We start from the raw sequence: 13,663 nt of genomic DNA, 5'->3' as shown, positions 1-13,663 counted from the left end.
CACATGCCTGTTTTGTACACTGAAGTCCTCACAGTGCTTGCGGCAGGGTAAGGCAACCACAAGCGCTGCGATCGCATCCGATGGTGCTCCATGTACCAATGTTTTAATACACTTCCTGGAGATGATGTGCGCTAGTGGGCGTCTCAACATACGCTAATGGGTGTCTGCATACACAGAGCGATCGCTCGCACAGCCAAAGTAGGTGCGCTTATGCCTTGGCGAGCGATCGCTGCCCATGTCGTCACTTTGAAAAATTTGCATACGCTGGATGCGAGCGATCGCATCTAGCGAGCGGCTCTGAATCAGGGCCAGTGTGCGTAATCGCAGATGCGATCACAATAGTGATCCGTACTGAATCAGACCTAATAACACTAGGTCTGTCATATTTAATCATTCGGATAACCGTGAAACATACTGTTTGCATTTTAGATAGCAAAACCCACTAGCCAGAGACATTCCTCTAGGACAGGCTGGGACTTGTAGTTCCAAAGCAGCTGGAGAGGCACGTGTTGCCTAAATCTTGCAAGGCTGCTGTTTTAATCATTAAGACTTTTTTTTTATCTGCTCATAATGGTTCTGTGCCGCTGTCACAAACAGGTTCCTATTACTTACACTGTGGTGATGTCATCGGTGACTCACCTGCATCTCGCGCTAAAGATCCCATTGGACCCCCCGGGAACTATATATAGAAATTTAATTTCACAAAGCTCGAAGGCAAATCAGGGACTCCCAAGCAATCGCTGAGGATTGACACCTTGGGTCATAAATCAGATTTAGCTCTCTGCTAATACAAGACTGATTTTCCCCTGTGTAGGAGAACGCAGAACATGGACTGGGTTTTTTTTTATTTTCATTATATTTCGCTTTGAACTGTAGGATTCAAGCCCTGTTTGTTTTTATGTAATGTCTTGTGACTACATCTCACAGCTCAGCCTCCAGCATTTTGTGTTTTAATTATTACTTTATCTTACTGTGAAAATGATGATTACTTTCTGGAAATAGTAGATTTTTCTTTCTTTGCAAATACTGTGTGCCATAAATGTGTCATTCTGAGCTGTAATACTTTGTCACCCAGCGATGTAAATATACATAATAAATACAAAACAATTAACACGTGTGTAATAAATCACTTCCGTACAACTGAATTTGATTACTTTGTATCTCTTGCTACATTACTAATAGAATAGTAACATCATTTGTCCTAGAAATCACTGGTCCTATTTTTGTTGACAGATTCTTTTAATTGGTGTAAAATTAAAAAGATAAATCAAGGCTGCTAGTTGACGGTTTTTAGCAGATCCGTTAGGCGATATTTTGGGGGGCTAATGCAGAGTTGGAAATAAAAATTGCACAGTTTACCTAATATTTATTTGCTAAAAATCGTTGCCATCAGTGTGTACTTGCACCTACATTACAATAGAATGACCTCCTACCAGATGTGTATTTGCTTATGTATTGTCTCCTCTCTCACATTAGGCAGGATGACTAAACTGAAAAATGCAGTAAACCCCCCAAAATTCAGCTTTTGAGGGTTTAACCGCATCTCCCATACAGTATGTACTAAGGACTGGAATGCGATGTATTCTGGTGCTTCGTTCCAGTTGGTAACGCCATGCGCTGAAGGGCTACTCAGAATATTTTGAGCAAGTGCAATTTCAAATAATCGCTCAACTACATGAATATCGGAATTGCGTGTTAATTGGCTGGGCCTCTTAATCAGGCTCCATTACCCTCTATGTGCTCCTTAAAGATATTCAAATTTATAGTGAACTCTCCAGTTCTAAGTCTGGAAAGTCTGAGATTCTTGTCCTTAGCGTCCCATTGTGATGAAACCTTATGAAATACTCTGTTCCGCTACCTTGTCAGTAAAATTGGATCTTATTAAGGGATCAGTATGATTTTCCGCTGGCCGCATGGAAGCCCGGCAGTGAGATTCCGACAGGTAAGTATTTTTTTCTATTTACTAACCTAACCTCCCCCCCTAACCCTCCCTTAGGGGTTCCTAACCCTAACCTCCCCCCCAAGTGCCTAAACCTAACCCCCTCTACCCGCAGCCAGAACCTATCCATCCTGGGGGTGCCTAACCCTAACCTCCCCCCGGGGGTGCCTAACCCCCCCCCTAAGTGCCTAAACCTAACCCCCTTCCCCGCAGCCTAACGCTAAGTCTCCTGGGGGGTGCCTAACCCTAACCTCCTGCTGGGCAGGGGCTGGCTGGCAAGTTTTAGCCTGGGGGGCAAATGCATGCAGGTGGCCCTGGCAAAGGAGTAGGTGCTCGAAGAACGTGCGTGCTACGGCGCTCCCCCCTCAAGTGTTCCAGGGAGGAGGCGGGTCCATATGGGATTAATGTAAAGTAAAAATAAAGATTAGGGGCAGCCCCCTGTCGTAGTGCCCATATGCAGTGCCCCCCTGTGCCCCAGGAGAGGACCCACTTATGCAGGCCTCCAGTAGTGCCCCCAGTAGTGGTCCCCCCTGTGCAGTGCCCCTTGTGCCCCCAGTAGTAAGCCCCTTATATAGTGCCCCCAATAGTGGCACCCCTATGCAGTGCCCCTTATATAGTGCCCCCAGTAGCAGTCCACCCCCCAAGCAGTGCCCCCAATAGTGGTAACCCTTATGCAGTGCCCCTTGAATAGTGGCCCCAGTTGTAGTCTCCCCCCTATGCAGTACCCCCAGTATTGCCCTTTATATAGAGCCCCCAGCAGTGGTCCCTCGATGCAGTGCCCACAGTGGTAGTCCCCTCCCCCCTATGTAGTGCCCCTAGTAGTAGTCCCCTCCCCCCTATGCAGTGCCCCTAGTAGTAGTCCCCTCCCCTTGAAGTGCCCCTGGTAGTAGTACCCCCCTTGAAGTGCCCCCAGTAGTAGTAGCCCCCCCAGTAGTAGTAGTTCCCCCCCTTGTAGTGCCCCCAGTAGTAGTCCCCCCCTTGTAGTGCCCCCAGTAGTAGTCCCCCCTTGTAGTGCCCCCAGTAGTAGTAGTCCCCCCCTTGTAGTGCCCCCAGTAGTAGTAGTCCCCCCCTTGTAGTGCCCCCAGTAGTAGTAGTCCCGCCCCTTGTAGTGCCCCCAGTAGTAGTAGTCCCCCCCTTGTAGTGCCCCCAGTAGTAGTAATTCCCCCTTGTAGTGCCCCCAGTAGTAGTAGTTACCCCCTTGTAGTGCCCCCACTAGTGGTCTCCCCCTTGTAGGGCCAGCCCCCCGCAGTAGACACACGTAATAAAAAAAAACCACCTGAATCCCCGCTCCTGCCGCCGCCATTCGCTCCTCCGTCTGTCCTTCCCGGGCCGCTCTGCATTATGGGAGAGATGTCATGACATCATGACGTCTCTCCCATTACCCACTGCGGGAGCCGGAAGATGGTGCGGCTCCAGCAGTGGGCGCAGCAGCAGCTTTTGAGAGTCTGTCAGACTCTCATTGGCTGCTGGTCAAAACAAACACACAGCTGCTGGAGCAGGCGGCTGTGTGTTTGTCACTTGTGTAACGCTGACCGAACTCCGTCCGGTCAGCGCTACACACGCGGTGCAGTCTGCGTCACAGTGACACAGACTTCTAGCGGCCAGCGGCCCGCATGACGCTGCGACCGGGGGGGGGCACATGCCACCCTGCCCCCCGGTCCAGCCCGCCACTGCCCCCGGGGGTGCCTAACCCCCCCTTCCCCTAGCCTAACCCTAACCTCCTGGGGGGGTGCCTAACCCTAAGTCCCACCCGGGAGCCCCTAACCTAATCCCGCAGCTGTCCGCGCCCGGCTTACCTTCGATCGGAAAGCCGGGTGTCGGGCTCCTGGCGTAGGTCAAATGACAGGCGTCGGGATTTCGATGCTGGTCATCAGACACTTGCCGGGATTAAACAGTAGGGATGCCGACGGTCTGCATCCCCTTATTAAATGGAGCAAACCCTACACCCTCATATTAACCCCTTATGGAAGTGGTTCCAAAACTTCTTTGAATCACGGCACCCTAGAATATCACCCTTAGGCCAACAGTTTTCTATTGAGAAATTCAGCAAAGATGATTAAATGTGCTTATATTGTCACGCTTAGGCTCAGTTATGAGGAGGTGGTCAGGGTTGCGCATCTGTTTGTCCATATATTTTATGATTGTCAGCCACCAGCACTGGTTTTCTCTTGGTTTCACGTTGACCATCCTGGACCACCAACCCATGGCAGCCTGCTCCAAAGCACCCTCGGGTGCCACCGCACTTAGGGCCTGATTCAGGTTGGATCGCAGTGCTGCGTTCGCACGCAGCCGGCCGATGTTTGCAATCTGTGCATGCGTATAAGACCAAGTGTGCTTGCGCGAACCAGGCGCTGCAATCGGGAACGCGATCGCAGGCAGTACGTAGAACCACCCCTCACTGATTGACAGGAAGAGCCTGTGGGTGGGGACGGGGGGGTGGTTGTGCGGATGCAGCCGTGTCTGTACGTTGGAACGCCATTGCAGAAGCGTGCATAAATTATTCACAGCGAACCCTTACGCGGCCTGGGTACTCACTTGCGTGGAGGAAATTTAGCATCTGCAGCAGGGTCATGTCAACCACAAGTGTGCGTGCAGCTCCGATGTTACTCAATGTTACCGATGATTTTGCATACTTGCACATTAGTACAGATGTGAGAAGAGGGTAAGGGGGCGGCATTATGTAGTGCTGGGTGTCAGCATTCATTAGCATATTTTTGCAGTGGCCGGTTGCGTGCGAGCGCAGCATTGCGATCCAACCTGAATCAGGCCCATAGTGTGGGAACCACTGCCTTATGGAATCATTTTCATTTTGTTCAGGGACAGAACCTTGTAAAATTTCTTAAAGCTATAGACGACTAACTTTTATATCAATTAATGCTGGTACATGGGAGAAAGACACTGGGGAGACTCTGGACCCTCAGGAGAGGCCCAAAATCAGACCTTTCTGTAGCTTAAACCTCCATCTCTATAAGAATGCAAGAAAACTCTTTTATGTAGAATGTAATGGAAGCCCCCATGCCTACACTCCTTCCCTGACTCTTCCTACCTGTGCTGGGGGTCATGCCCACACATAGGGGCTCAAATGCACTTTCGGTGGTCATGCCCAAATCTTGCTCATTATTGATCCAGAATTTCTGCTCTTATATAGTCTACAACCAATATTCAGGTCCCCAGCGCCCCACTGTAATCACTACAGTGCTTCCTAGATCCCTCCCAGATACCTACAGACACTTCCAGGATCTTCTGCACCTCATCTTGAATGTATGTATGTGCCAGGCGGGATGTGGTTATACGGCCGCCTGTCAGAATCCCAACCCCAGAATGCAGAACGATGCACGCCCATGCTCCGCGGGGGGGAGGGGGGGGGGAGGTTAGGTTTAGGGCACCCCAGGAGGATTTTAGGGTTAGGCACCCCCTGGAGAGGGTTAGAATTAGGCTAGGGCAGTGTTGGCTAAGCTTGACACTCCAGCTGTTATGGAACTACATAACCCAGCATGCACTGCTACAGTTTTGCTATTAGGGCATGCTAAAACTGTGGCAGGGCATGCTGGGATATATAGTTCCACAACAGCTGGAGTGTCAAGGTTAGCCAACACTGGGCTAGGGGAAGGGGGGGGTTAAGGTTAGGCACCCCCGGGGGAAGGGTAGGGTTAGGCACCCCCTAAGGGAGGGTTAGGGGGGGAAGGGGGGTGTTAGCTGTACTTAGGGATTTCCTCCCTTCAGCCAGCTGCCGGCAATACAATCCCATTCTGTGCCAGGCTGCCTCCTTTAGAAGATAACTGAACCCACCCCCCCACCACACCACTATTAATTGCATATGGTCAAGTTACGAAATGGAAAGTATTACTGTTACCCTACACAATACTCCAGAAACCTTAAAATAAAAGTGGTCTCTCTGGACACGAAGAAGAGATGTAACTGAAAAAGCTGGCATTACCCTCCGCATCGGAGCCACGGCGGCCGCCCAATGGTGCATATGAAAAATGAGGTAAAACCCCGAAAACAGGGTTTTCATAGCGTTTTCCATTTAGCGCATCCCGCCCATAGTCCTTTGTAATGGTATAAACCATTTATACCTCATGGTGTAGATTGGGTTTGATTTCTTCTTGTCCATTTTGTTTGTCAATTTAACTCTGTTTAATGCTCATCACTATCATAAACGGCTAATGACAGCTTATGCTCCAAATTCTAACCATTAGACCGAAACTATATAACTACTACTAGAAATAAACAAATAAATATATATAAAACGATAAATAATGACACAAGACATAAGTGGCATGAAAATTGTCAGCTTTATTATCTAAACAAAATAGGGGCCAGCTAATCGTTGGAGCCACTTACCGCAAGTTCACTTTCAACAATATCTGCCCGGACCAATTGCGCTGACAACAATGGCAGAGGCGAGAGAGGTCTCCGGCGCCCATACCAGTAACACACACCAAGGTGGAGCTGGTGACCCCCAGTAGGGTGAAATCCGCCTACCCTGTGTATTGATGGGGAGCGCACCTCAACAGTGCAGCAAGATGGCTACTGGGCGGACGTTCTTTCCAGCCAAACGCTCGCCAAGCCGACAAAATGACCTATAATGCAGGAGAGGGAGGTAGGGAAATTCAGGGAACAAAGAAGATCGCGAGCCGACATCCAACCTCCGCCCCCACACAGCTATAGGCTGCTCAGTCTGTCACCATAGCACAGTAACTAATGGAAACCACAGTGTAACTTTCATACACAACTTGACCCAGCCTTAGGGTTTATAGGCCGCCGTGCTTTACTTTAGCACTCTGCTTTGCCAACATTTCCTGTACTTCTGTTATCTTTTTCTGCTTTTCTAAAGCCGTCCCCTCTTCCTTTAACCCCTCCCCCTATTTTACATATTACATATGCGCTGCTGAATGCAATAATTGTTATATATATACAGTATATAAAAAACAAAGGCCCTCATTCAGAGCCGGACGCTCTGAGCAGAGCGCTCGCTCTGAATGAGGGCCGTCCTCCATAAAAATGGAGCGTCCTCCTGGATGCTCGTATAGCTGTGGATCACCACCCACAGCTCATACGAGCGTGCAGGATGATGGTCGCGATGGTCTTGACCATCGCGACCATCGCCAGTGCGACCAGAAGCCTGTGGTCGGGGTTTTCGACCACAAGCCCTGGAGTGATTTTGGCTCTATCAGAGCCAAAATCACTCCCACTGACATCACTAGTGATGTCAGTGGGGCCGGCTTCTGACGGTAGGTGTTCCCTTGGGAACGCCTCCGTCTGGGAGGCACGCCCACCAAAGGGGGCGTGCTGTCAATCAACATCGACAGCACGCCCCCTTTGATCAGACACAACGAGCGAAGGAAAGTCCTTCGCTCGTCGCGTCTGGCGCATGCGCACGACGGAGCTCCCTCCGTCGTGCGCATGCGCAGTGCACACCATCGACCCACTTGCGAGCGGACAGCCGCTTGCGAGTGGGTCTGAATGAGGCCCAATGAGCCTAATTCAGAGGTGGAACTTATTGCAGCCGTGGCTGCTTCTTTTGCCGAAGCGCGGCTGCATCTCTAAGCTAATTCAGCAGCCGATTGACTTCATACGGAGATGCCCACCTGTTGCGCCACTAATCGACCGCTGTTCGCATTAACACGCACCATCGAACATTACAGCAGTGGCAAAAGATGCAGTCGCTGACCGCGACACGCCCGCCCCCCTGTTACCACCCACACATGACTACCAGAATTGCCTCCCTCTGCATCCAAATTCTCTCTGCGGTTCCCGGCAGTAATCATCCGGATGCATGGGCAGTGTGACCTGGATGCATGAGCCGTCTGGAAATATCAACCGCTGGCGTGCGCCTCTGAATGAGGCCCAATGTGTCCTGTATAAGTAGCTTTGGTGGTAACTTGCCTTCTGCTGACTCTGTAACAGCGGAATTAGTATGACTTACCGCCGACCGCATGGACGGCCTTACTAATCCCGACAGCGGAATCCCGGCAGGGGTGAAGATCCCGAATCTATAGACTAGCCTAACCTATTTTTACCCCGTAATCCTAACCCTCCTTTAGGGGTGCCTAACCCTAACCTTCCCCCCAAGTGCCCTAACCCCCTCTAATTGCCTAAACCTAACCCCCCCTTCCCCGCAGTCTAACCCTAAGTCTACTGGGGGGTGTCTAACCCTATCCTCCCCCCAGGGGTGCCTAACCGTAACCCCCCCTTCCCGTAGCCTAACCCTCACCTCCCGGGGGGGTGCCTAACCCTAAGTCCCCCCCGGGAGCCCCTAGTCACATTAGCATTACGTTCGCAGCGGCTGTCCGTAATTGTGTTCGTATTACGTGCGACGGCTCAGTATCAGGCCCTATCAGAGACGGATGAAAATGTTCACACAGCTTGTTTAAGTCATTACATGGATTAAATGTATTCACTAGAGAGAGATCTATGCAGTTACCCCTGGTGTAAGCGGAAAAGCTGACTTAATCGCGTGAGAATATTTGAATAGATCTCAGTGTAATCTTGTGCCCCATATTGTGCATGCTGCAGGGTATGTATGAGATAGGAGCATATAGCTGAATGCAGATGGTGCTCATACAGTAGCTGTACACCCTTGATATTCCCTTATTCACATCTGTCGGTTTAGAGACTGAAATCTACTTAATTTAAGAAATCATGTGCTGAGCTTTGTGTTCTGCTCTTTAGATTTCTACTATAAATGTCAGCCTGATATTGCTGTCAATAATAGACCTGTTTCACTGAAGATTGGCTTTATTTATTTAATTTTTAAGGCACTAATATTTTCCTTACCTCATGTAATGATTTCCTCCTCAGATCCTGTCTCCTTCTCTCTCCTCAGATCCTGTGTCTCCCTTCTCCCTCCTCAGATCCTGTGTCTCCCTTCTCTCTCTTCAGATCCTGTGTCTCCCTTCTCCCTCCTCAGATCCTGTGTCTCCCTTCTCCCTCCTCAGATCCTGTGTCTCCCTTCTCTCTCCTTAGATCCTGTGTCTCCCTTCTCTCTCCTCAGATCCTGTGTCTCCCTTCTCCCTCCTCAGATCCTGTGTCTCCTTCTCTCTCCTCAGATCCTGTGTCTCCCTTCTCTCTCCTCAGATCCTGTGTCTCCCTTCTCTCTCCTCAGATCCTGTCTCCCTTCTCCCTCCTCTGATCCTGTGTCTCCCTTCTCTCTCCTCAGATTCTGTCTCCCTTCTCTCTCCTCAGATCCTGTGTCTCCCTTCTCCCTCCTCAGTTCCTGTGTCTCCCTTCTCCCTCCTCTGATCCAGTGTCTCCCTTTTCCCTCCTCTGATCCAATGTCTCCCTTCTCCCTCCTGTGATCCAGTGGCTGTTTTTTCTCCCCTTTGATTCAGTGTCTCCCTTCTCCCTCCTGTGATCCTGTGATTCCCTTCTCTTTCCTCAGATCCTGTGTCTCCCTTCTCCCTCCTCTGATCCAGTGTCTCCCTTCTCCCTCCTCTAATCCAGTGTCTCCCTTCTCCCTCCTGTGATCCAGTGGCTCCTTTTTCTCCCCTCTGATCCAGTGTCTCCCTTCTCCCTCCTCTGATCCAGTGTCTCCCTTCTCCCTCCTCTGATCCAGTGTCTCCCTTCTCCCTCCTGTGTCTCAGTGGCTCCTTTTTCTTCTCTCTGATCCAGTGTCTCCCTTCTCCCTCCTCTGATCCAGTGTCTCCCTTCTCCCTCCTCTGATCCAGTGTCTCCCTTCTCCCTCCTGTTATCCAGTGGCTCTTTTTTCTCTCCTCTTATCAGGTGTCTCCCTTCTCTCTCCTCTGATCCAGTGTCTCCCTTCTCCCTCCTCTGATCCAGTGTCTCCCTTCTCCCTCCTGTTATCCAGTGGCTCTTTTTTCTCTCCTCTGATCAGGTGTCTCCCTTCTCTCTCCTCTGATCCAGTGTCTCCCTTCTCCCTCCTCTGATCCAGTGTCTCCCTTCTCCCTCCTGTGATCCAGTGGCTCCCTTCTCCCTCCTCTGATCCAGTGGCTCCTTTTTCTTCCTCCTCTGATCCAGTGTCTCCCTTCTCCCTCCTGTGATCCAGTGGCTCTTTTTTCTCTCTTCTGATCAGATGTTTCCCTTCTCTCTCCTCTGATCCAGTGTCTACCTTCTCCCTCCCCTGATCCAGTGTCTCCCTTCTCCCTCCTGTGATCCAGTGGCTTCTTTTTCTCCCCTCTGATCCAGTGGCTCCCTTCTCCCTCCTCTGATCCAGTGTCTCCCTTCTCTCTCCTCTGATCCAGTGTCTCCCTTCTCCCTCCTCTGATCCAGTGTCTCCCTTCTCCCTCCTGTGATCCAGTGGCTCCTTTTTCTCCCCTCTGACCCAGTGTCTCCCTTCTCCCTCCTCTGATCCAGTGGCTCCTTTTTCTTCCTCCTCTGATCCAGTGTCTCCCTTCTCCCTCCTCTGATCCAGTGTCTCCCTTCTCCCTCCTGTGATCCAGTGGCTCCCTTCTCCCTCCTGTGATCCAGTGGCTCCCTTCTCCCTCATCTGATCCAGTGTCTCCTTTCTCCCTCCTGTGATCCAGTGGCTCCCTTATCCCTTCTCTGATCCAGTGTCTCCCTTCTCTCTCTGATCAGGTGGCCCCCTTCTTCCTCCAATGTCTTCCTCCTCCCTCCTCACATTCTGTGTTTCCTGTCTCCTTCCTATAATTCCATGTTTTCTCTTTACCTCATCAGCCCATGTTTTCTTGTGTAGTAGATTTCCCACATAATGACAATGACAGTCGACCTTTAGTGACTCATGACTTTTAATAACCTTTGATCTTAGGGTAATAAGAATTACCCTGTATATATTCCCGGCAGAATATGGCCTGGAACGCTTTTGCATTGGTGCCAGAGAAATCATGTAGACAGAAAAACGTGATTGTTACTGAAAAATGTCATTGGTTACTATGTTTGCCTTGTAGTCACTGTATTTTGCCAGTCATCTTGCCAGGAACGTTCACTAGTTACAATATGATTGCTCGACAGGATAGAGGTGATTGGATATAATGTGCAGAGGATATCTAGAAATTGTACCCAATTTTAGCAGCTATTTTGTTGGCTTAACCATTAGTCATGACAAGGCAGCCTATGAATCCATTAGGAACTAGTGACATCAATGAGGTATAAGGCACGCTGTGCCTCATGCCTCAGTGATGTCACTAGTTGCTAATGAATTGATAGGCTGAATACTGGTTCATCCCAGGTAACGGCTGCCTCCTCTGTCTCCATAGCCTCCCTCTTGCCTCTTTCCGGTCTCTCTTGATCATAAAGCTGTGTAAAGTCCATTTCTATCAGGCGTCTCTGTACTAACCTCTCTGTCTTTTCTTTCCTCTTTCTCTTCCAGGCAAGACAGGGGTGCTTGCTGATCTCTTGCCCAGTTTTGAAGTGAAAGTTATGCCAGGTACCCAGTGTCTCGTTCTCTGTGTTGCTACAGATCTGTTTATCATCCATCTGTGTCTTCCATCTGTCCGCACACTCACCCAGGTTAGGTGTTCCTTGTAGGGCAATGTGTGTGTGTGTGTGCTATGCTGCACGTGTCTGAGGAAGGGTGTAAATCATTACTAGGCTGGCTCATTGTAATTTGGCAATCCATTCATTCCCCCTGCAGTGATGTAGACATGCCCAGGTAACCTATAGATATAGAAATGAAATACACAGACACTAATCATGTAAAGTAACTGTGGCCGGGCGAGTACACGTTCATTTACTGCCAGTGAAAGCTAATTGGATTCCCAGGAAAACAAGAACTAGGTCACTAAGTACAGGAGCCAGTTCCCACACTTGTTCCCAGATGCTGTCTGGCCACAGCGACACCCATCTGACGTTTCGCCGATGCTTTGCTGCTGAAGTCTGTGCGCAGAGTTGTCGGTGGTTAGGGATAAGCCTCAATCATGTCTAGGTCACTCTCAGCCACAGACCCACCGGCGGTAAATCATTGCTGGATCACTCACTTCAGCTTTATTCAGTCATTAATCAACCAACCTGGGGCTGAATGGTGGTGAAAGAAGTGTGTCAGAAGTGTGCGTTTGTGTTACTGTTGCATTATCACCAATGTGCATTATCACCAATGTGCTGCACACAATCCTCCTGCACCTGCGGTGCATTAGTCCATCCACATAAAACCTCTGTATGCCACTTGGGGGTCAGTGCTCCCAGCTATCGGCTGCAGAAACTATGTGGATGTGATAAGTACATATGGCTGTCCTGCTCATTTAAATGATTGAAGATGTCCATTTACAGGATGTGGTTCACCGAATTATCACACACATTACATCTGCGCTCAATAAGTTACCGTTATAGGTATTTGTAGATCCAAAAGTGAGCCAGTGTCAGACATTGATTTACATGACATACGTGTTCCCGCTACCAGAGGGACTCAGCTGAGATCGGCCAGCGGAGAACATACCTACACCTGCGTGAGCCTGCACTGTGCCTGCAGCAGAGCTGCAATGGTTTAGTCCAATGTGCAAGTCTTATGATCAAAGGAGCAATGGTGTGACATCACCGCTTGTCTTTCAGTATAGATCCTCCACTGGAATCGTCTTTCAGTGCACCAGAGCGTGAGCAGTATTCTGGAATTTCAGCGCATTAGTAAAAGGTTGAATACACCCTTTATAAAATGCCCTTAGATTTGCCGTGTACCAGCTGCAAAATATATCCCTAGCAAGCTACACCTACCGATCTACCCTGTCCACCCACTGTACATACAGCCAAATCTATTCACGTTCACATCTCGGCGCATAGAGGGTACAGAGCACTGACACACTCGTCATCTTACTGGGATCCTGTAGTTCACGTCACACTATGTATTTCCTGGTATGTTTTGAGATGTCTACATGGCGCCCATTGCCCACTTGGAATTAACACCTTCACAAAGACTCACTCACTGAGCGGTGGTGCCTCCAACCCCTGATGCCTCTTATCTTAGAAGGGGGGAGTTGGTGGAAGCCTCCTCTGCTCCTCATACTGGCAGTGTGGCGCTTTGCTCAGACACCATAACTACGTGCCACATTCTCCTAGCCCATCACTGCCATTGAGGAGCAGAAGCTCGGGCTGGTTCTCTGTCAGCAGCTGGCGTTCTGTGTGGGGGAATTAAAACACAATGGGCCGTATTCTTAGCTGGGCGCAGAAGCGTACTCTACAGCATCTATTGGTGGTTGTGCGTCTGCGGGTTTATGCAAATACCACTAGCACACCTCCTAACCGTCCCGATTTTGACGGGAGAGTCCTTCTTTTTGGAGACTGTCCCGCAGGGCACAGTGGGCCTGATTCAGAGCTGAACGCTCTGACCAGGGCCCTCCTCCATGAAAATGGAGCGGCCTCTTGGCCGCTCTTATAGCTGGGGGTGACCACCCACAGCATATGCGAGCGGCCAAAAAGATGGTCGCGATGGTCTTGACCATCGCGCTTGCGACGGAGACCCTGCGGTAGGGTCTCGCTGCCGCAAGCCCTGGAGTGATTTTGGCTCTATCAGAGCCAAAATCTCTCCCACTGACATCACTAGTGATGTCAGTGGGGCCGGCTTCAGACGGTAGGCACGCCCCCGGCACGCTCACCAAAGGGGGCCTGCTGTCAATCAACATCGACAGCACGCCCCCTTTGGTGCGAGACCCGGAGCGATGGAAAGCCCGTCGCTCCCCGGGTCTCGCGCATGCGCACGACGGAGCTCCCTCCATCATGCGCATGCGCAGTGGGGAACATCGACCCACTTGCGAGCGTCCTGACGCTCACGAGCGTGTCTGAATGACCCCCAGTGTCCCATGGTGAATGGCGAGGGGT

General features: G+C 50.3%; 1 protein-coding gene across 4 annotated transcripts in view; it reads left to right on the top strand.

The window, feature by feature from the left end:
- ILDR2 (immunoglobulin like domain containing receptor 2) overlaps positions 1–13,663 on the top strand; it is a 294,960-nt gene that overhangs the window by 242,953 nt on the left and 38,344 nt on the right. For 2 of the 4 annotated variants that reach the window (XM_088444401.1, XM_088444400.1), the window contains exon 4: positions 11,229–11,285. The exons of the other annotated variants lie outside the window; for them this stretch is intronic. In XM_088444401.1, coding sequence (XP_088300527.1) covers positions 11,229–11,285 — 57 coding nt within the window. The remainder of the gene's footprint in view (positions 1–11,228; positions 11,286–13,663) is intronic. 4 annotated transcript variants of the gene reach the window in all.

This window comes from Taudactylus pleione, unplaced genomic scaffold, assembly GCF_031769625.1.
Source record: "Taudactylus pleione unplaced genomic scaffold, aTauple2 ptg000361l, whole genome shotgun sequence".
NCBI classification, from domain to species: domain Eukaryota; kingdom Metazoa; phylum Chordata; class Amphibia; order Anura; family Myobatrachidae; genus Taudactylus; species Taudactylus pleione.
This window is presented reverse-complemented; position numbering and strand designations above follow the sequence as displayed.